We start from the raw sequence: 22247 nt of genomic DNA, 5'->3' as shown, positions 1-22247 counted from the left end.
TTTGGACGTGCCTTTTAGACCCGCCTGTCATGTCACTTCCCTCCAGCCCGTTGATGATTCTTCTCCTCCACTCGCTCTGTCTCGCAATTACGTGGCCTGGATGCGTCTCTCTTATCGTGGCCTGGATGCGTCTCGCTTGTCCCTCCTCGCCACCAGTCCATCGGCGTCGTCCTTCACGTCGCTCCACTTTCCAGTCCACGCCTTCACAACCGGGGGCGGAGTCGGTCCTTCCGACCCCGGCTGATGATTGCATGCACGACATCAGCGCTGACCTAGACTTGGTCTTGGACTTGGACTTAGACTTGTACGTGTACTTGTACTTGTATGGTATACCGCTACTAACACATTTAAGACGCTGCCTCTGGAAAAATACCCTTTTTTTTAACGGAACACGCAGAGCGCACTTACAAGCAGAAACAGTGTGGAGACAGAAGAGGAAGAACGGACGCATTTTGGCTTAAAAACTACATTATAGTGCTACAATATATTTCTACTAATAGTACTACAATATAGTACTACAATATAGTACTACTAAAACTACAATATATTGCAACATTATAGTACTACAATATAGTGCTACATTATAGTACTACAATATAGTGCTACAACAGTGCTACATTATAGAACCAAGCTGTAGTGCAACAATATAGTACTACATTATAGTGCTATAACATAATGCTACATTATAGTACTACAATATAGTGCTACATTATAGTACTACAATATAGTGTTACAATATAATACTACATTATAGTGCTACAATATAGTGCTACAATATAGTGCTAAAACAATGCTACATTATAGTGCTACAATATAGTGCTATAACATAATGGTACATTATAGTACTACAATATAGTGCTACAATATAATACTACATTATAGTGCTACACTATAGTGCTATAACCTAATGGTACATTATAGTACTACAATATAGTGCTACAATATAATACTACATTATAGTGCTACAATATAGTGCTAAAACATAATGCTACAACATAGTGCTAAAACATAGTGCTACAATATAGTACTACATTATAGTGCTACATTATAGTGCTATGATATAGTGCTATAACATAATGGTACATTATAGTACTACAATATAGTGCTACAATATAATACTACATTATAGTGCTACAATATAGTGCTAATATATAATGCTACATTATAGAGCTACATTATAGTGCTACATTATAGTGCTACATTATAGTGCTATAACATAATGGTACATTATAGTACTACAATATAGTGCTACATTATAGTACTACATTATAGTGCTACAACATAATGCTAAATTATAGTGCTACAACATAGTGCTACAACATAGTGCTACATTATAGTACTAAAATATAGTGCTAAAACAATGCTACATTATAGTGCTACAATATAGTGCTATAACATAATGGTACATTATAGTACTACAATATAGTGCTACAATATAATACTACATTATAGTGCTACACTATAGTGCTATAACCTAATGGTACATTATAGTACTACAATATAGTGCTACAATATAATACTACATTATAGTGCTACAATATAGTGCTAAAACATAATGCTACAACATAGTGCTAAAACATAGTGCTACAATATAGTACTACATTATAGTGCTACATTATAGTGCTATGATATAGTGCTATAACATAATGGTACATTATAGTACTACAATATAGTGCTACAATATAATACTACATTATAGTGCTACAATATAGTGCTAATATATAATGCTACATTATAGAGCTACATTATAGTGCTACATTATAGTGCTACATTATAGTGCTATAACATAATGGTACATTATAGTACTACAATATAGTGCTACATTATAGTACTACATTATAGTGCTACAACATAATGCTAAATTATAGTGCTACAACATAGTGCTACAACATAGTGCTACATTATAGTACTAAAATATAGTGCTACAATAAAGTGCTGCAATATAGTACTGCAATATAGCTCTCCAATATAGTGCTAGATTAAAATATTGTACTAAAAACTAGCACTATATTGTAGCTCTATATTGCAGTACTATACTTTGGCACTATATTTTAGTACTATACTGCAGTACTAGAGTAGGAAGGGGATTCATATGGCCACAGTCGTCACGGTTAACCTGACATATGAAACGTGACAAATCTGGGACAAATGGATCTGGGTATTAAAATAGGACCCGCGGGCCACATGCGGCCCGTTAGGATTTTCAATCTGGCCCGCCGGACGTACTACATCATTTTTTTAGACCTTTAACATCAAAAGTGTTATGATGTTTTTAAATGACTAAGTCTTAAACTATACAAAGTATTTCAATGGTCGAAATCTGCACTTTTTTGGGTGTTCTAGGAGTTAATACAGTAATATTTGGGGTGTTCTAGGAGTTATTACAGTAATATTTGGGGTGTATAAGAGTTATTACAGTAATATTTGGGGTGTTATAAGAGTTATTACAGTAATATTTGGGGTGTTCTAGGAGTTATTACAGTAATATTTGGGGTGTTCTAGGAGTTATTACAGTAATATTTTGGGTGTTCTAGGAGTTATTACAGTAATATTTTGGGTGTTCTAGGAGTTATTACAGTAATCTAGGTCACAGCAGCTCAGACCAGGAACACAGCCGAGTGGGCGGGGCTTGTTTTCAGAGCTAATTATTTACTAATAATATATCATATTGTTGTTGTTTTTTACATTTTTGTTGTGTTTTGCTTGATTGTAAAATATGTTCATTTGTTGTTGATATTCAGTGTTTTATTGTTCATAGTTAATATGATAAATCCCACTTTCTTTATTGCAATGTACATTTTGGGTGTAAAAAACTGTGAAATTCCATTCCGTTTTTTTGAGGTGGCATAGTACTACTATATAGTACCACAATATAGTACTACAACATAGTACTACAATATAGTGATAAATACAGTACTACATTATAGTACCACAATATAGTGATCAATATAGTGATACAATGTAGTACTACAATATAATGCTACAATGTAGTACTACAATATAGTGCTCCAATATAATGCTGCAATGTAATGCTGCAATGTAGTACTACAGTATAGTACCACAATTTAGTACCAGAATATAGTGCTCTGATATAGTGCTGCAATGTAGTGCTACAATATAGTACATTTTTTTGAGGTAACGTTTTTAGAACTCTATGGGACATTGTGAGTTTTGGTGTTAGTGTTCCTGTAAAAAAAAGTGACCAACCACACCTACTGTACAGCAGATTTGTACAGTACAGTACAGTATATACATCATTTATACACACTTACACATTTTTTCTCTCAAAGTGGTCCCCGAGTCTAAATATTTGCAGTAGCTCACAGATTCTTTGGAAAATGGATTTGAAATAAAATTGAGTAGTCCATGTTAGAAGTATTTTAGACGTATTTTAGATGTATTTTAGAAGTATTTTAGACGTATTTTGGATGTAGTTTAGACATATTTTAGATGTATTTTAGATATATTTTGGATGTATTTTAGATGTATTTTAGATGTATTTTAGATGTATTTTAGACGTATTTTAGATGTATTTTAGAAGTATTTTAGAAGTATTTTCGATGTATTTTGGAAGTATTTTGAATGGATGAAGTCAAATGTGCCCACTAATGCTGCTCTCTCCTTCCTGCCAACAGTGCCAGCAGTACCATGTCCAGGCCAATAGGGGCGGGCATCAACGATGTCACCCGCTTCCTCACGTCGGGGGTGGGGCCCACCTCCCCCGGCACCAACGCTCCCATGTTCTCCGCCTCCAGCCAGGCGGACTGGGCGGCCAAGCGGCTGGTGTGGGTGCCCTCGGAGAAGCACGGCTTTGAGGTGAGCGGGCGCGGTCGTTACGTGCCTTTGCTTCTTACTCTGCGCCCAGACAAGAAGATGACGCCGACTTGTCGCATTCCGACACTCGTGCCAAGTGACGAGCGCTGAGCAGGGCAGGGTGTGGCAGACATGTGCAGGGAAGGGTGTGTACGCACCGCTCATTTGATGAGAACACACACGTGCTCACGTGACACACACTTGGTCACATGACACACACGTGCTCACATGACACATGTGGTCACATGACACACACGTTCGTCACGTGACACACACGTGGTCACATGACACACACGTGGTCACGTGACACACGTGGTCACGTGACACACCCGTGGTCACATGACACACACTTGGTCACATGACACACACGTGGTCACATGACACATGTGGTCACATGACACATGTGGTCACATGACACACGTGGTCACATGACACACGTGGTCACATGACACACATGTGGTCACATGACACATGTGGTCACATGACACACATGTGGTCACATGACACACATGTGGTCACATGACACACACGTGGTCACATGACACACACGTGGTCACATGACACACACGTGGTCACGCAGGGTGTGGCAGGGAAGGGTGTGTACGCACCTCTCCTCATTTAGAAGAGAACGCACACGGGCAGCAGGACTCTTGCACATCACCATCATACCCATCGCTTGGTCACATGACACCAAAATCCCGTTTTTTTGACACTTCGAAAAAATCCCGGCTTTAAAACAAAGAAATCCCGACTTTTTGACAAGAAAAATCCAATTTTTTTTTGACACTGATAAAATCCCGATTTTTTTTTAACCAAAAAAATTACGACTTCTTGACACTTGGAAAAAATCCAGACTTTTACCAAAAAAATCCAGATTTTTTGACACTTAGAAAAAACCCAGACTTTTAGACAAAAAAAAACAGACTTTTAGACAAAAAATCCAGATTTTTTGACAAAAAATGTACAACTTTTTGACACTTAGAAAAAAATCCAAATTTTTTGTCAAAAAAATTACGACTTCCTGACACTTAGAAAAAATCCCAAATTTCACCAAAAAAAATCCCGACTTTTTGACACTTAGAAAAAATCCCGACTTTAAAACAAAGAAATCACGACTTTTTGAGAAAAAAAATCCCAATTTTTTGACACTTAGAAAAAAATCCCAACTTTTTGACAAAAAAATTACGACTTCCTGGCACTTAAAAAAAATCCAAACTTTTTGACAAAAAAAATACCGATTTTCTTTTGTCAAAAAAAATTACGACTTTTTGACACTTAGAAAAAAATCCCAACTTTTTGACAAAAAAATTACGACTTCCCGACACTTAGAAAAAATCCTGAATTTTACCAAAAAAAATCCAGACTTTTTGACACTTAAAAAAAATCCTGACTTTTTGACCAAAAAATTACGATTTCTTGACACTTGGAAAAAATCCTGACTTTTACCAAAAAAAATCCCGATTTTTTGACACTTAGAAAAAAATCCCGATTTTTTGACACTTAGAAAAAATCCCGATTTTTAGACCAAAAAATCCCGACTTTTTGACAAAAAAATGTACGACTTTTTGACACTTAGAAAAAAATCCCAACTTTTTGACAAAAAAATTACGACTTCTTGACACTTAGAAAAAAATCCAGACTTTTACCAAAAAAAAATCCAGATTTTTTGACACTTAGAAAAAAACCTGACTTTTAGACAAAAAATCCAGATTTTTTGACAAAAAATGTACGACTTTTTGACACTTGGAAAAAAATCCAAACTTTTTGTCAAAAAAATTACGACTTCCTGACACTTAGAAAAAATCCCAAATTTTACCAAAAAAAATCCCGACTTTTTGACACTTACAAAAAATCCCGACTTTAAAACAAAGAAATCCCGACTTTTTGACAAAAAAAAATCCCAATTTTTTGACACTTGGAAAGAATCCCGACTTTTAGACAAAAAAAATCCCGATTTTTTTTGTCCAAAAAATGTATGACTTTTTGACACTTAGAAAAAAATCCCAACTTTTTGACAAAACAATTACGACTTCCTGACACTTAGAAAAAATCCTGAATTTTACCAAAAAAAATCCAGACTTTTTGACACTTAGAAAAAATCCAGACTTTAAAACAAAGAAATCCCGACTTTTTGACAAAAAAAATCCAGACTTTTTGACACTTAGAAAAAATCCAGACTTTTTGACCAAAAAAATTACGATTTCTTGACACTTGGAAAAAATCCTGACTTTTACCAAAAAAAATCCCGATTTTTTGACACTTAGAAAAAAATCCCGATTTTTTGACACTTAGAAAAAAATCCCGATTTTTAGACCAAAAAATCCCGATTTTTTGACAAAAAAAATTACGACTTTTTGACACTTAGAAAAAAATCCCAACTTTTTGACAAAAAAATTACGACTTCCTGACACTTAGAAAAAATCCAGAATTTTACCAAAAAAAATCCAGACTTTTTGACACTTAGAAAAAAATCCCGACTGTTTCACCAAAAAAATCCAGTTTTTCACCAAAAAATGTCCAACTTTTTGACACTTGGAAAAAAATCCAGACTTTTTGACCAAAAAATGTCCAACTTTTTGACACTTGGAAAAAATTCAAACTTTTTGACACTAAGAAAAATGTCACGTGACACACATGTGGTCACGTGACACACATGTGGTCACATGACACACATGTGGTCACGCAGGGTGTGGCAGGGAAGGGTGTGTACGCACCTCTCCTCATTTAGAAGAGAACGCACACAGGCAGCAAGACTCTTGCACATCACCATCATACCCATCGCTTGGTCACATGACACCAAAATCCAGATTTTTTGAAATCCAGGCTTTAAAACAAAGAAATCCCGACTTTTTGACTAAAAAAATCCAAATTTTTTGACACTTGGAAAAAATCCCAATTTTTTTTTACCAAAAAAATTACGACTTCTTGACACTTAGAAAAAATTCAGACTTTTACCAAAAGAATCCCGATTTTTTGACACTTAGAAAAAAACCCGACTTTTAGACAAAAAAATCCAGATTTTTTGACAAAAAAATGTACGGCTTTTTGACAAAAAAATGTACGACTTTTTGACACTTAGAAAAAAATCCCAACTTTTTGACAAAAAAATTACGACTTCCTGACACTTAGAAAAAATCCTGAATTTTACCAAAAAAAAATCCAGACTTTTTGACACTTAGAAAAAATCCAGACTTTAAAACAAAGAAATCCCGACTTTTTGACAAAAAAAATCCAGACTTTTTGACAAAAAAAATCCAGACTTTTTGACACTTAGAAAAAATCCAGACTTTTAGACAAAAAAAATCCCGATTTTTTGACAAAAAAAATTACGACTTTTTGACACTTATAAAAAACTCCCAACTTTTTGACAAAAAAATTACGACTTCCTGACACTTAAAAAAAATCCAGAATTTTACCAAAAAAAATCCAGACTTTAAAACAAAGAAATCCCGACTTTTTGACAAAAAAAAATCCAGACTTTTTGACACTTGGAAAAAATCCAGACTTTTAGACAAAAAAAATCCCGATTTTTTGACAAAAAAATGTACGACTTTTTGACACTTAGAAAAAACCCGCAACTTTTTGACAAAAAAATTACGACTTCCTGACACTTAAAAAAAATCCAGAATTTTACCAAAAAAAATCCAGACTTTTTGACACTTAAAAAAATCCCGATTTTTAAACCAAAAAAATCCCGACTTTTTGACAAAAAAATGTACGACTTTTTGACACTTAGAAAAAAATCCCAACTTTTTGACAAAAAAATTACGACTTCCTGACACTTAGAAAAAATCCAGAATTTTACCAAAAAAAAATCCAGACTTTTTGACGACTGTCACCAAAAAAATCCAGTTTTTGACCAAAAAATTAACCACCTTTTGACACTTGGGAAAATTCCTGACTTTTTGACCAAAAAATGTCCAACTTTTTGACACTTGGAAAAAATTAAAACTTTTTGACATTAAGAAAAATGTCACATGACACACATTTGGTCATGTGACACACACGCGGTAACATTTACGACTTTTTGACACTTACAAAAAATCTTGACTTTTTGACCAAAAATTTACGACTTTTTGACACTTAGAAAAAATCCCCACTTTTTGACAAAAAATGTTATGACTTTTTCACATTTAGAAAACTGGCTGTTTGACCAAAAAAATCCAGACTTAAAAAAATAATAATTTATGACTTTTTGATTCTTGGAAAATTGTCACGTGACACACACGCGGTCACATGACCACACACAACACAGCGAGCTGGAGGATGGGACCTCCTCCTGCAGGACTAGACTGTCCCCGGTCTGGCTCTCGGAGTCTTCTTCTGTCTGCCAAACTGGTTTCTTGGAGAAGAACAATGGCTGCCTTCACTCTCTGACGTGGTTGACAAGCACGAGCAGAATGTCACGTCACATGACTCCTCTACGCAGTCACATGACAAGAGGGGCCTTGTCTACACATTCTTTGCAGCACACACTGATAGTACTACAATATAGTGCTACAATATAGTACCACAATATAGTACCACAATATAGTGCTACAATATAGTAACACAATATAGTACCACAATATAGTACCACAATATAGTACTACAATATAGTAACACAATATAGTGATACAATATAGTGCTAGATTTGTGTACTGCAGTATAGTACCACAATATAGTGCCAAAGTAGGAAGGGGATTGATATGGCATAGATCTTTACAATATAACAAACAATTCTTACTTACTAAAGCGTCAAAAGTGGAGTGTATCGTACTTTAATGAAGCTAGTTAGTATCTGTCACATTCACAAAAACATGTAGTATCAATATCTTTTCTGCCTTTTAAACATACATAAACATTAAAAGTCTTATATAAGTGTTAGAGTGAAGATAACACATGATGTAAGTGTCTATAATAGCCTACTATCAAAATGACTTTAAAAGTCTTATATAAGTGTTATAATGAAGTCAACACATGTTGTAAGTGTCTATATTAGCCTACTATCAAAATGACTTTAAAAGTCTTATATAAGTGTTATAATGAAGGCAACACATGATGTAAGTGTCTATATTAGCCTACTATCAAAATGACTTTAAAAGTCTTATATAAGTGTTATAATGAAGGCAACACATGATGTTAGTGTCTATATTAGCCTACTATCAAAATGACTTTAAACGTCTTATATAAGTGTTATAATGAAGACAACACATGATGTTAGTGTCTATATTAGCCTACTATCAAAATGACTATGTGTCGCAAGCTGAAGCAATTGTTTGTTGACAGAAATGTTGACATGTAATATTTATTCTACACATTTTTACAACATTGGGAACAGCAGGCTGTCTTCTAATTGTTGTATTACAATCTTTGCAAGCCGGGTAACGTTTGCTGTGGTCTGGAACAACATGGCCCACAAACAACTATGAAAATGCAGCCAATATTACATACACATAGTGTGTCATGAGACATGCTAAAGTATAAATTAACATAAGTAAAGGAAATTAAATGAGCTCAAATATGGCTAGCCTAAATAGCATGTTAGCATCAATTAGCTTGCAGTCATGCAGTGACCTAATATGCCTGATAAGCACTCCATAACAAGTCAATAACCTCAACAAAGATCACCTTTGTGCATTCACGTACAGCATAAAATGTTTGGTGGACAAAATGAGACAAAGGGAGTGGCATAAAACATGTCTTTCTGTGGCAGCGTCGGAGAAAGTTGTAGATGTCAACAAGCAGTGGTAAGTTCAAGGCCCCCAAAATTAGTAGGACAAAGCGGCGCTCGCCAAGTACTCTCGCCAGTAAAGCATATTTAATATAAACCGTGAGCTTTCTAAAAATTAGGAAGTGTTTGTCCTCTGACAGAAACCAAATTACAACCAATAATATGTTTTTCACTCCATTTTTCCCCCCATTTCCATACATTTTTGCAAAAGCTCCATGGAGCCACCAGGGCGGCGCTCAAGAGCCTTGTTGCTGAACCCCGATCTAGAATGAACTTTCACCAACTCCGAGGCGATGCAGCAGGCTCAATATGTCGATATAGCAGCATAAGCTAGTTAGCGCAGCGTGATCACGGCGCCGCTAAAAGTAGTCCCTCTGCGTTAGCGCCTATAACAACAATATCGCTAATATTCAGGTCCCGACATGCGAATGGAGAATAGTTGGCGCTGTATGGGCGGGATAGTGTACACCCATTGTTAGCCACCTTGTACTAGCCATATTTTATGAGTTAGAATGCAGAAAAAAAGACATTGGCCTTTAAGTTGCAGGCTCCACACAAGTTGAAGAGTTATTTTCCTCCAACAGTCGGCCAGCATCAAGGAGGAGCGCGGGGACGAGGTGGAGGTGGAGCTGACGGAGACACAGAAGCTGCTGCACCTCTCCAGGGAGGAGATCCAGCGCATGAACCCACCACGCTTCAGCAAGGTGGAAGACATGGCCGACCTCACCTGCCTCAACGAGGCGTCCGTGCTGCACAACCTGCGAGAGAGATACTACTCCGGCTTGATCTACGTGAGAACCCACACTTCACTTTGCGTCCTTTCACAATAAAAGTCAGGGCTCGGTGCTGGAACTTAGACAAGGTTAACAGCGGTTTGACTTTTGGAATACAAACATGTGTATTGGAAGGAGAGACGGTCCTCTTAAGTTAAGTAACGGCAATGTGATGGTTGATGGCGAGGGACAGTTTCAGACTCCGCCCACTATGAATGGCTGCCAACAGGTACTGACACATCCAGCACTTTAAGGTCTCATCATCATTTCTACCAATTCTGGGTCTGACTTTGTGGAGCCCAGATATAAATGTTCAAGAATTTTGTGGCCAACCATCAGAGCAAAGTTTGGTGCCAGGCCACGCCCACATCTTATGGCATAGGAAAAACGTGTTCACAATTAATCATCATTTATATGTGTAGTATCTGTCATTTTAACCACCACTCATTTGGTCAAAGTCCCTAGGAGGAGTTTGTTAAAATACGACCCCTTTTTTTTGACGAAAATTGGCCAAAAACCATCAGAACAACGTTTGGCGCCAGGCCACGCCCACATCTTATGGCGTAGGAACAATTCCTTCGCAATTAATCATCACCTATATGTGTAGTATCTGTCATTTTAACCACCACTCATTTGGTCAAAGTCCCTAGGAGGAGTTTGTTAAAGTACGACCCCTTTTTCTTTCCGAAAAATGCCAAAAAACCATCAGAGCAAAGTTTGGCGCCAGGCCACGCCCACATCTTATGGCGAATAAATATTCCTTCGCAATTAATCATCACCTATATATGTAGTATCTGTCATTTTAACTACGACTCATTTGGTCAAAGTCCCTAGGAAGAGTTTGTTAAAGAACAACACCTTTTTTTGCCGAAAATTGGCCAAAAACCATCAGAACAAAGTTTGGCGCCAGGCCACGCCCACATCTTATGGCATAGGAAAATGTGTTCACAATTAATCATCACCTATATGTGTAGTATCTGTCATTTTAACCACCACTCATTTGGTCAAAGGCCCTAGGAGGAGTTTGTTAAAGAACGACACCTTTTTTTGGACAAAAAATGCCGAAAATTGGCCAAAAACCATCAGAGCAAAGTTTAGCGCCAGGCCACACCCACATCTTATGGCGTAGATTGATCATCACCTATATGTGTAGTATCTGTCATTTTAACCACCACTCATTTGGTCAAAGTCCCTAAGAGGAGTTTGTTAAAGAATGACACCTTTTTTTTTGCAAAAAAATTGTGAAAATTCCCGAAAATTGGCCAAAAAAACCATCAGAACAAAGTTTGGCGCCAGGCCACGCCCACATCTTATGGCGTAGATTAATCATCACCTATATGTGTAGTATCTGTCCTTTTAACCACCACTCATTTGGTCAAAGGCCCTAGGAGGAGTTTGTTTAAGAACGACACCTTTTTTTTGACAAAAAATGCCGGAAATTGGCCAAAAAAACCATCAGAGCAAAGTTTGGCGCCAGGCCACGCCCACATCTTATGGCGTAGGAAAAATGGGTTTGCAATTAATCATCACCTATATGTGTAGTATCTGTCATTTTAACCACCACTCATTTGGTCAAAGTCCCTAGGAGGTGTTTGTTAAAGAACAACACCTTTTTTTGCCGAAAATTGGCCAAAAACCATCAGAACAAAGTTTGGCGCCAGGCCACGCCCACATCTTATGGCATAGGAAAATGTGTTCACAATTAATCATCACCTATATGTGTAGTATCTGTCATTTTAACTACGACTCATTTGGTCAAAGTCCCTAGGAAGAGTTTGTTAAAGAACAACACCTTTTTTTGCCGAAAATTGGCCAAAAACCATCAGAACAAAGTTTGGCGCCAGGCCACGCCCACATCTTATGGCGTAGGAAAATGTGTTCACAATTAATCATCACCTATATGTGTAGTATCTGTCATTTTAACCACCACTCATTTGGTCAAAGGCCCTAGGAGGAGTTTGTTAAAGAACGACACCTTTTTTTTGACAAAAAATGCCGAAAATTGGCCAAAAACCATCAGAGCAAAGTTTGGCGCCAGGCCACGCCCACATCTTATGGCGTAGATTGATCATCACCTATATGTGTAGTATCTGTCATTTTAACCACCACTCATTTGGTCAAAGTCCCTAAGAGGAGTTTGTTAAAGAATGACACCTTTTTTTTGCCGAAAAATTGTTAAAAATGCTGAAAATTGGCCAAAAAAACCATCAGAGCAAAGTTTGGCGCCAGGCCACGCCCACATCTTATGGCGTAGGAAAAATGGGTTTACAATTAATCATCACCTATATGTGTAGTATATCTGTCATTTTAACCACCACTCATTTGGTCAAAGTCCCTAGGAGGTGTTTGTTAAAGAATGACACCTTTTTTTTGACGAAAATTGGCCAAAAACCATCAGAACAACGTTTGGCGCCAGGCCACGCCCACATCTTATGGCGTAGGAACAATTCCTTCGCAATTAATCATCACCTATATGTGTAGTATCTGTCATTTTAACCACCACTCATTTGGTCAAAGTCCCTAGGAGGAGTTTGTTAAAGTACGACGCCTTTTTTTTTCCGAAAAATGCCAAAAAACCATCAGAGCAAAGTTTGGCGCCAGGCCACGCCCACATCTTATGGCGAAGGAATATTCCTTCGCAATTAATCATCACCTATATAAAAAAGTTAAAGTTAAAGTACCAATGATTGTCACACACACACTAGGTGTGGCGAAATTATTCTCTGCATTTAACCCATCACCCTTGATCACCCCCTGGGAGGTGAGGGGAGCAGTGGGCAGCAGCAGTGGCCGCGCCCGGGAATCATTTTTTTGGTGATTTAACCCCCAATTCCAACCCTTGATACTGAGTGCCAAGCAGGGAGGTAATGGGTCCCATTTTTATAGTCTTTGGTATGACTCGGCCGGGGTTTGAACCCACAACCTACCGATCTCAGGGCGGACACTCTAACCACTAGGCCACTGAGTAGGTATATATGTAGTATCTGTCATTTTAACTACGACTCATTTGGTCAAAGTCCCTAGGAAGAGTTTGTTAAAGAACAACACCTTTTTTTGCCGAAAATTGGCCAAAAACCATCAGAACAAAGTTTGGCGCCAGGCCACGCCCACATCTTATGGCATAGGAAAATGTGTTCACAATTAATCATCACCTATATGTGTAGTATCTGTCATTTTAACCACCACTCATTTGGTCAAAGGCCCTAGGAGGAGTTTGTTAAAGAACGACACCTTTTTTTGGACAAAAAATGCCGAAAATTGGCCAAAAACCATCAGAGCAAAGTTTGGTGCCAGGCCACGCCCACATCTTATGGCGTAGATTGATCATCACCTATATGTGTAGTATCTGTCATTTTAACCACCACTCATTTGGTCAAAGTCCCTAAGAGGAGTTTGTTAAAGAATGACACCTTTTTTTTGCAAAAAAATTGTGAAAAATGCCGAAAATTGGCCAAAAAAACCATCAGAACAAAGTTTGGCGCCAGGCCACGCCCACATCTTATGGCGTGGATTAATCATCACCTATATGTGTAGTATCTGTCCTTTTAACCACCACTCATTTGGTCAAAGGCCCTAGGAGGAGTTTGTTAAAGAACGACACCTTTTTTTTGACAAAAAATGCCGGAAATTGGCCAAAAATCACATCTTATGGCGTAGGAAAAATGGGTTTGCAATTAATCATCACCTATATGTGTAGTATCTGTCATTTTAACCACCACTCATTTGGTCAAAGTCCCTAGGAGGAGTTTGTTAAAGAATGAGACCTTTTTTTTGACGAAAATCGGCCAAAAAAAACATCAGAACAACGTTTGGCGCCAGGCCACGCCCACATCTTATGGCGTAGGAAAAATGGGTTTGCAATTAATCATCACCTATATGTGTAGTATCTGTCATTTTAACCATGACTCATTTGGTCAAAGTCCCTAGGAAGAGTTTGTTAAAGAACGACACCTTTTTTTTGACGAAAATTGGCCCCTTTTTTTTGCCGAAAAATGCCAAAAAACCATCAGAGCAAAGTTTGGCGCCAGGCCACGCCCACATCTTATGGCGAAGAAAAATTCCTTCGCAATTAATCATCACCTATATATGTAGTATCTGTCATTTTAACTATGACTCATTAGGTCAAAGTCCCTAGGAGGAGTTTGTTAAAAAACGACACCTTTTTTTGCCGAAAATTGGCTAAAAACCATCAGAGCAAAGTTTGGCGCCAGGCCACGCCCACATCTTATGGCGTAGGAAAATGTGTTCACAATGAATCATCACCTATATGTGTAGTATCCGTCATTTTAACCACCACTCATTTGGTCAAAGTCCCTAGGAGGAGTTTGTTAAAGAATGACACCTTTTTTTTTGCCGAAAAATGCCAAAAAACCATCAGAGCAAAGTTTGGCGCCAGGCCACGCCCACATCTTATGGCGAAGAAAAATTCCTTTGCAATTAATCATCACCTATATGTGTAGTATCTGTCATTTTAACCACCACTCATTTGGTCAAAGTCCCTAGGAGGAGTTTGTTAAAGAATGAGACCTTTTTTTTGACGAAAATTGGCCAAAAAACCCATCAGAACAACGTTTGGCGCCAGGCCACGCCCACATCTTATGGCGTAGGAAAAATGTGTTTTCAATTAATCATCACCTATATGTGTAGTATCCGTCATTTTAACCACCACTCATTTGGTCAAAGTCCCTAGGAGGAGTTTGTTAAAGAATGAGACCTTTTTTTTGACGAAAATCGGCCAAAAAAACCATCAGAACAACGTTTGGCGCCAGGCCACGCCCACATCTTATGGCGTAGGAAAAATGGGTTTGCAATTAATCATCACCTATATGTGTAGTATCTGTCATTTTAACCATGACTCATTTGGTCAAAGTCCCTAGGAAGAGTTTGTTAAAGAACGACACCTTTTTTTTGACGAAAATTGGCCAAAAACCATCAGAACAACGTTTGGCGCCAGGCCACGCCCACATCTTATGGCGTAGGAAAAATGTGTTTTCAATTAATCATCACCTATATGTGTAGTATCCGTCATTTTAACCACCACTCATTTGGTCAAAGTCCCTAGGAGGAGTTTGTTAAAGAATGAGACCTTTTTTTTGACGAAAATTGGCCAAAAAAACCATCAGAACAACGTTTGGCGCCAGGCCACGCCCACATCTTATGGCGTAGGGAAAATGTGTTTTCAATTAATCATCACCTATATGTGTAGTATCCGTCATTTTAACCACCACTCATTTGGTCAAAGTCCCTAGGAGGAGTTTGTTAAAGAATGAGACCTTTTTTTTGACGAAAATTGGCCAAAAAACCCATCAGAACAACGTTTGGCGCCAGGCCACGCCCACATCTTATGGCGTAGGAAAAATGGGTTTGCAATTAATCATCACCTATATGTGTAGTATCTGTCATTTTAACCATGACTCATTTGGTCAAAGTCCCTAGGAAGAGTTTGTTAAAGAACGACACCTTTTTTTTTTTGAAGAAAATTGGCCAAAAACCATCAGAACAACGTTTGGTGCCAGGCCACTCCCACATCTTATGGCGTAGGAAAAACATGTTCACAATTAATCATCATTTATATGTGTAGTATCTGTCATTTTAACCACCACTCATTTGGTCAAAGTCCCTAGGAGGAGTTTGTTAAAGAATGAGACCTTTTTTTTGACGAAAATTGGCCAAAAAAACCATCAGAACAACGTTTGGCGCCAGGCCACGCCCACATCTTATGGCGTAGGGAAAATGTGTTTTCAATTAATCATCACCTATATGTGTAGTATCCGTCATTTTAACCACCACTCATTTGGTCAAAGTCCCTAGGAGGAGTTTGTTAAAGAATGAGACCTTTTTTTTGACGAAAATTGGCCAAAAAACCCATCAGAACAACGTTTGGCGCCAGGCCACGCCCACATCTTATGGCGTAGGAAAAATGGGTTTGCAATTAATCATCACCTATATGTGTAGTATCTGTCATTTTAACCATGACTCATTTGGTCAAAGTCCCTAGGAAGAGTTTGTTAAAGAACGACACCTTTTTTTTTTTGAAGAAAATTGGCCAAAAACCATCAGAACAACGTTTGGTGCCAGGCCACTCCCACATCTTATGGCGTAGGAAAAACATGTTCACAATTAATCATCATTTATATGTGTAGTATCTGTCATTTTAACCACCACTCATTTGGTCAAAGTCCCTAGGAGGAGTTTGTTAAAGAATGAGACCTTTTTTTTGACGAAAATTGGCCAAAAAAACCATCAGAACAACGTTTGGCGCCAGGCCACGCCCACATCTTATGGCGTAGGGAAAATGTGTTTTCAATTAATCATCACCTATATGTGTAGTATCCGTCATTTTAACCACCACTCATTTGGTCAAAGTCCCTAGGAGGAGTTTGTTAAAGAATGACACCTTTTTTTTGCCGAAAAATTGTTAAAAATGCTGAAAATTGGCCAAAAAAACCATCAGAGCAAAGTTTGGCGCCAGGCCACGCCCACATCTTATGGCGTAGGAAAAATGGGTTTACAATTAATCATCACCTATATGTGTAGTATATCTGTCATTTTAACCACCACTCATTTGGTCAAAGTCCCTAGGAGGTGTTTGTTAAAGAATGACACCTTTTTTTTGACGAAAATTGGCCAAAAACCATCAGAACAACGTTTGGCGCCAGGCCACGCCCACATCTTATGGCGTAGGAACAATTCCTTCGCAATTAATCATCACCTATATGTGTAGTATCTGTCATTTTAACCACCACTCATTTGGTCAAAGTCCCTAGGAGGAGTTTGTTAAAGTACGACGCCTTTTTTTTTCCGAAAAATGCCAAAAAACCATCAGAGCAAAGTTTGGCGCCAGGCCACGCCCACATCTTATGGCGAAGGAATATTCCTTCGCAATTAATCATCACCTATATAAAAAAGTTAAAGTTAAAGTACCAATGATTGTCACACACACACTAGGTGTGGCGAAATTATTCTCTGCATTTAACCCATCACCCTTGATCACCCCCTGGGAGGTGAGGGGAGCAGTGGGCAGCAGCAGTGGCCGCGCCCGGGAATCATTTTTTTGGTGATTTAACCCCCAATTCCAACCCTTGATACTGAGTGCCAAGCAGGGAGGTAATGGGTCCCATTTTTATAGTCTTTGGTATGACTCGGCCGGGGTTTGAACCCACAACCTACCGATCTCAGGGCGGACACTCTAACCACTAGGCCACTGAGTAGGTATATATGTAGTATCTGTCATTTTAACTACGACTCATTTGGTCAAAGTCCCTAGGAAGAGTTTGTTAAAGAACAACACCTTTTTTTGCCGAAAATTGGCCAAAAACCATCAGAACAAAGTTTGGCGCCAGGCCACGCCCACATCTTATGGCATAGGAAAATGTGTTCACAATTAATCATCACCTATATGTGTAGTATCTGTCATTTTAACCACCACTCATTTGGTCAAAGGCCCTAGGAGGAGTTTGTTAAAGAACGACACCTTTTTTTGGACAAAAAAATGCCGAAAATTGGCCAAAAACCATCAGAGCAAAGTTTGGTGCCAGGCCACGCCCACATCTTATGGCGTAGATTGATCATCACCTATATGTGTAGTATCTGTCATTTTAACCACCACTCATTTGGTCAAAGTCCCTAAGAGGAGTTTGTTAAAGAATGACACCTTTTTTTTGCAAAAAAATTGTGAAAAATGCCGAAAATTGGCCAAAAAAACCATCAGAACAAAGTTTGGCGCCAGGCCACGCCCACATCTTATGGCGTGGATTAATCATCACCTATATGTGTAGTATCTGTCCTTTTAACCACCACTCATTTGGTCAAAGGCCCTAGGAGGAGTTTGTTAAAGAACGACACCTTTTTTTTGACAAAAAATGCCGGAAATTGGCCAAAAACCACATCTTATGGCGTAGGAAAAATGGGTTTGCAATTAATCATCACCTATATGTGTAGTATCTGTCATTTTAACCACCACTCATTTGGTCAAAGTCCCTAGGAGGAGTTTGTTAAAGAATGAGACCTTTTTTTTGACGAAAATCGGCCAAAAAAAACATCAGAACAACGTTTGGCGCCAGGCCACGCCCACATCTTATGGCGTAGGAAAAATGGGTTTGCAATTAATCATCACCTATATGTGTAGTATCTGTCATTTTAACCATGACTCATTTGGTCAAAGTCCCTAGGAAGAGTTTGTTAAAGAACGACACCTTTTTTTTGACGAAAATTGGCCCCTTTTTTTTGCCGAAAAATGCCAAAAAACCATCAGAGCAAAGTTTGGCGCCAGGCCACGCCCACATCTTATGGCGAAGAAAAATTCCTTCGCAATTAATCATCACCTATATATGTAGTATCTGTCATTTTAACTATGACTCATTAGGTCAAAGTCCCTAGGAGGAGTTTGTTAAAAAACGACACCTTTTTTTGCCGAAAATTGGCTAAAAACCATCAGAGCAAAGTTTGGCGCCAGGCCACGCCCACATCTTATGGCGTAGGAAAATGTGTTCACAATGAATCATCACCTATATGTGTAGTATCCGTCATTTTAACCACCACTCATTTGGTCAAAGTCCCTAGGAGGAGTTTGTTAAAGAATGACACCTTTTTTTTTGCCGAAAAATGCCAAAAAACCATCAGAGCAAAGTTTGGCGCCAGGCCACGCCCACATCTTATGGCGAAGAAAAATTCCTTTGCAATTAATCATCACCTATATGTGTAGTATCTGTCATTTTAACTATGACTCATTTGGTCAAAGTCCCTAGGAGGAGTTTGTTAAAGAACGACACCTTTTTTTGCCAAAAATTGGCCAAAAACCATCAGAACAAAGTTTGGCGCCAGGCCACGCCCACATCTTATGGCGTAGGAAAATGTGTTCACAATTAATCATCACCTATATGTGTAGTATCTGTCATTTTAACCACCACTCATTTGGTCAAAGTCCCTAGGAGGAGTTTGTTAAAGAATGAGACCTTTTTTTTGACGAAAATTGGCCAAAAAAACCATCAGAACAACGTTTGGCGCCAGGCCACGCCCACATCTTATGGCGTAGGAAAAATGTGTTTTCAATTAATCATCACCTATATGTGTAGTATCCGTCATTTTAACCACCACTCATTTGGTCAAAGGCCCTAGGAGGTGTTTGTTAAAGAACGACACCTTTTTTTTGACAAAAAATGCCGAAAATTGGCCAAAAACCATCAGAGCAAAGTTTGGCGCCAGGCCACGCCCACATCTTATGGCGTAGGAAAAATGGGTTTGCAATTAATCATCACCTATATGTGTAGTATCTGTCATTTTAACCACCACTCATTTGGTCAAAGTCCCTAGGAGGAGTTTGTTAAAGAATGAGACCTTTTTTTTGACGAAAATTGGCCAAAAAAACCATCAGAACAACGTTTGGCGCCAGGCCACGCCCACATCTTATGGCGTAGGAAAAATGTGTTTTCAATTAATCATCACCTATATGTGTAGTATCCGTCATTTTAACCACCACTCATTTGGTCAAAGTCCCTAGGAGGAGTTTGTTAAAGAATGAGACCTTTTTTTTGACGAAAATCGGCCAAAAAAACCATCAGAACAACGTTTGGCGCCAGGCCACGCCCACATCTTATGGCGTAGGAAAAATGGGTTTGCAATTAATCATCACCTATATGTGTAGTATCTGTCATTTTAACCATGACTCATTTGGTCAAAGTCCCTAGGAAGAGTTTGTTAAAGAACGACACCTTTTTTTTGACGAAAATTGGCCAAAAACCATCAGAACAACGTTTGGCGCCAGGCCACGCCCACATCTTATGGCGTAGGAAAAATGTGTTTTCAATTAATCATCACCTATATGTGTAGTATCCGTCATTTTAACCACCACTCATTTGGTCAAAGTCCCTAGGAGGAGTTTGTTAAAGAATGAGACCTTTTTTTTGACGAAAATTGGCCAAAAAAACCATCAGAACAACGTTTGGCGCCAGGCCACGCCCACATCTTATGGCGTAGGGAAAATGTGTTTTCAATTAATCATCACCTATATGTGTAGTATCCGTCATTTTAACCACCACTCATTTGGTCAAAGTCCCTAGGAGGAGTTTGTTAAAGAATGAGACCTTTTTTTTGACGAAAATTGGCCAAAAAACCCATCAGAACAACGTTTGGCGCCAGGCCACGCCCACATCTTATGGCGTAGGAAAAATGGGTTTGCAATTAATCATCACCTATATGTGTAGTATCTGTCATTTTAACCATGACTCATTTGGTCAAAGTCCCCAGGAGGAGTTTGTTAAAGTGCGACCCCTTTTTTTGCTGAAAAATGCCAAAAAACCATCAGAGCAAAGTTTGGCGCCAGGCCACGCCCACATCTTATGGCGAAGAAAAATTCCTTGGCAATGAATCATCACCTATATGTGTAGTATCTGTCATTTTAACCACCACTCATTTAGTCAAAGTCCCTAGGAGGAGTTTGTTAATTTTTCTAATCAGCCTGACCTAAGCCGAAAGGTTTATTTGTAAAATCAATAATAAAAATCATCTCTGTGATGATCTCAAATATCATTTGCCAGCTAGTAAAACTGTAAGTATCTCAGATATAGTTTGTCAGATTTTGTTGCAGCTTTAAGAAGAGAACTTGCATGTTCTTTTGTTCCAGCTTTAAGAAGAGAACTTGCATGTTCTTTTGTTGCAGCTTTAAGAAGAGAACTTGCATGTTCTTTTGTTGCAGCTTTAAGAAGATAATTTGCATGTTCTTTTGTTCCAGCTTTAAGAAGAGAATTTGCATGTTCTTTTGTTCCAGCTTTAAGAAGAGAACTTGCATGTTCTTTTGTTGCAGCTTTAAGAAGAGAACTTGCATGTTCTTTTGTTGCAGCTTTAAGAAGAGAACTTGCATGTTCTTTTGTTGCAGCTTTAAGAAGAGAACTTGCATGTTCTTTTGTTGCAGCTTTAAGAAGAGAACTTGCATGTTCTTTTGTTGCAGCTTTAAGAAGAGAACTTGCATGTTCTTTTGTTGCAGCTTTAAGAAGATAACTTTCATGTTCTGCCCCACAGCCAAGTGGTCCAAGGCTTTGTGTATAGTTTCCAGGTCTAAGCGTGTACAAATACAAGTGTGTGTACACACTCCCGGGCATATGTGGTATGTAGAAGTAGCAGTCCAGGACCACATTGATCCTACTCATGAGGACTTAGGGTTAGGATAGGAAGATTGATGGATTCAAGTCCTTGGACCATGTATTGACCTCTATTAAGTTAAAGGCCTACTGAAAGCCACTACTAGCGACCACACAGTCTGATAGTTTATATATCAATGATGAAATCTTAACATTGCAACACATGCCAATACGGCCGGGTTAGCCTACTAAAGTGCAATTTTAAATTTTGCGCGAAATATCCTGCTGAAAACGTCTCGGTATGATGACGTCAGCGCGTGACGTCACGGATTGTAGAGGACATTTTGGGACAGCATGGTGGCCAGCTATTAAGTCGTCTGTTTTCGTCGCAAAATTCCACAGTATTGTGGACATCTGTGTTGGTGAATCTTTTGCAATTTGTTCAATGAACAATGGAGACTGCAAAGAAGAAAGCTGTAGGTGGGAAGCGGTGTATTGCGGCAGGTGTTGTGCCGGATAACGCACCCCCGCCGTAGAATGCACCCCCTGACTGTTGTGCCGGATAACACAGCCGGTGTTTCATTGTTTACATTCCTGAAAGATGACAGTCAAGCTTTACCATTGGCCTGTGGAGAACTGGGACAACAGAGACTCTTACCAGGAGGACTTTGAGTTGGATACGCAGACGCGGTACCATGAGTACGCAAGCAGCTGCGGCGACCAAACATTTGATCGCTTGCCCGTACGTGCGTGTCGCTATGTGCATGTCACGTACAACCTTGGGGACTTTGGGGAAATATATGTGCTGTATGAACTTTGGGGAGGTGATCGGTACTTTGGGCTGTGGGATTGAGTGTGTTGTGCAGGTGTTTG

The 22247-nt window shown here is 38.6% G+C and overlaps 1 protein-coding gene across 5 annotated transcripts in view; it reads left to right on the top strand.

Moving 5' to 3' along the window:
* The window catches only part of myh14 (myosin, heavy chain 14, non-muscle), a 149939-nt gene that overhangs the window by 18612 nt on the left and 109080 nt on the right, over positions 1 to 22247 (top strand). For all 5 annotated transcript variants that reach the window (XM_072913082.1, XM_072913081.1, XM_072913080.1 and 2 more), the window contains exons 2-3: positions 3636 to 3816; positions 10111 to 10317. In XM_072913082.1, coding sequence (XP_072769183.1) covers positions 3649 to 3816; positions 10111 to 10317 — 375 coding nt within the window. In that variant the 5' untranslated portion in view covers positions 3636 to 3648. The remainder of the gene's footprint in view (positions 1 to 3635; positions 3817 to 10110; positions 10318 to 22247) is intronic.

This window comes from Nerophis lumbriciformis, linkage group LG04 (genome assembly GCF_033978685.3).
Source record: "Nerophis lumbriciformis linkage group LG04, RoL_Nlum_v2.1, whole genome shotgun sequence".
In the NCBI taxonomy this organism is placed as follows: domain Eukaryota; kingdom Metazoa; phylum Chordata; class Actinopteri; order Syngnathiformes; family Syngnathidae; genus Nerophis; species Nerophis lumbriciformis.
This window is presented reverse-complemented; position numbering and strand designations above follow the sequence as displayed.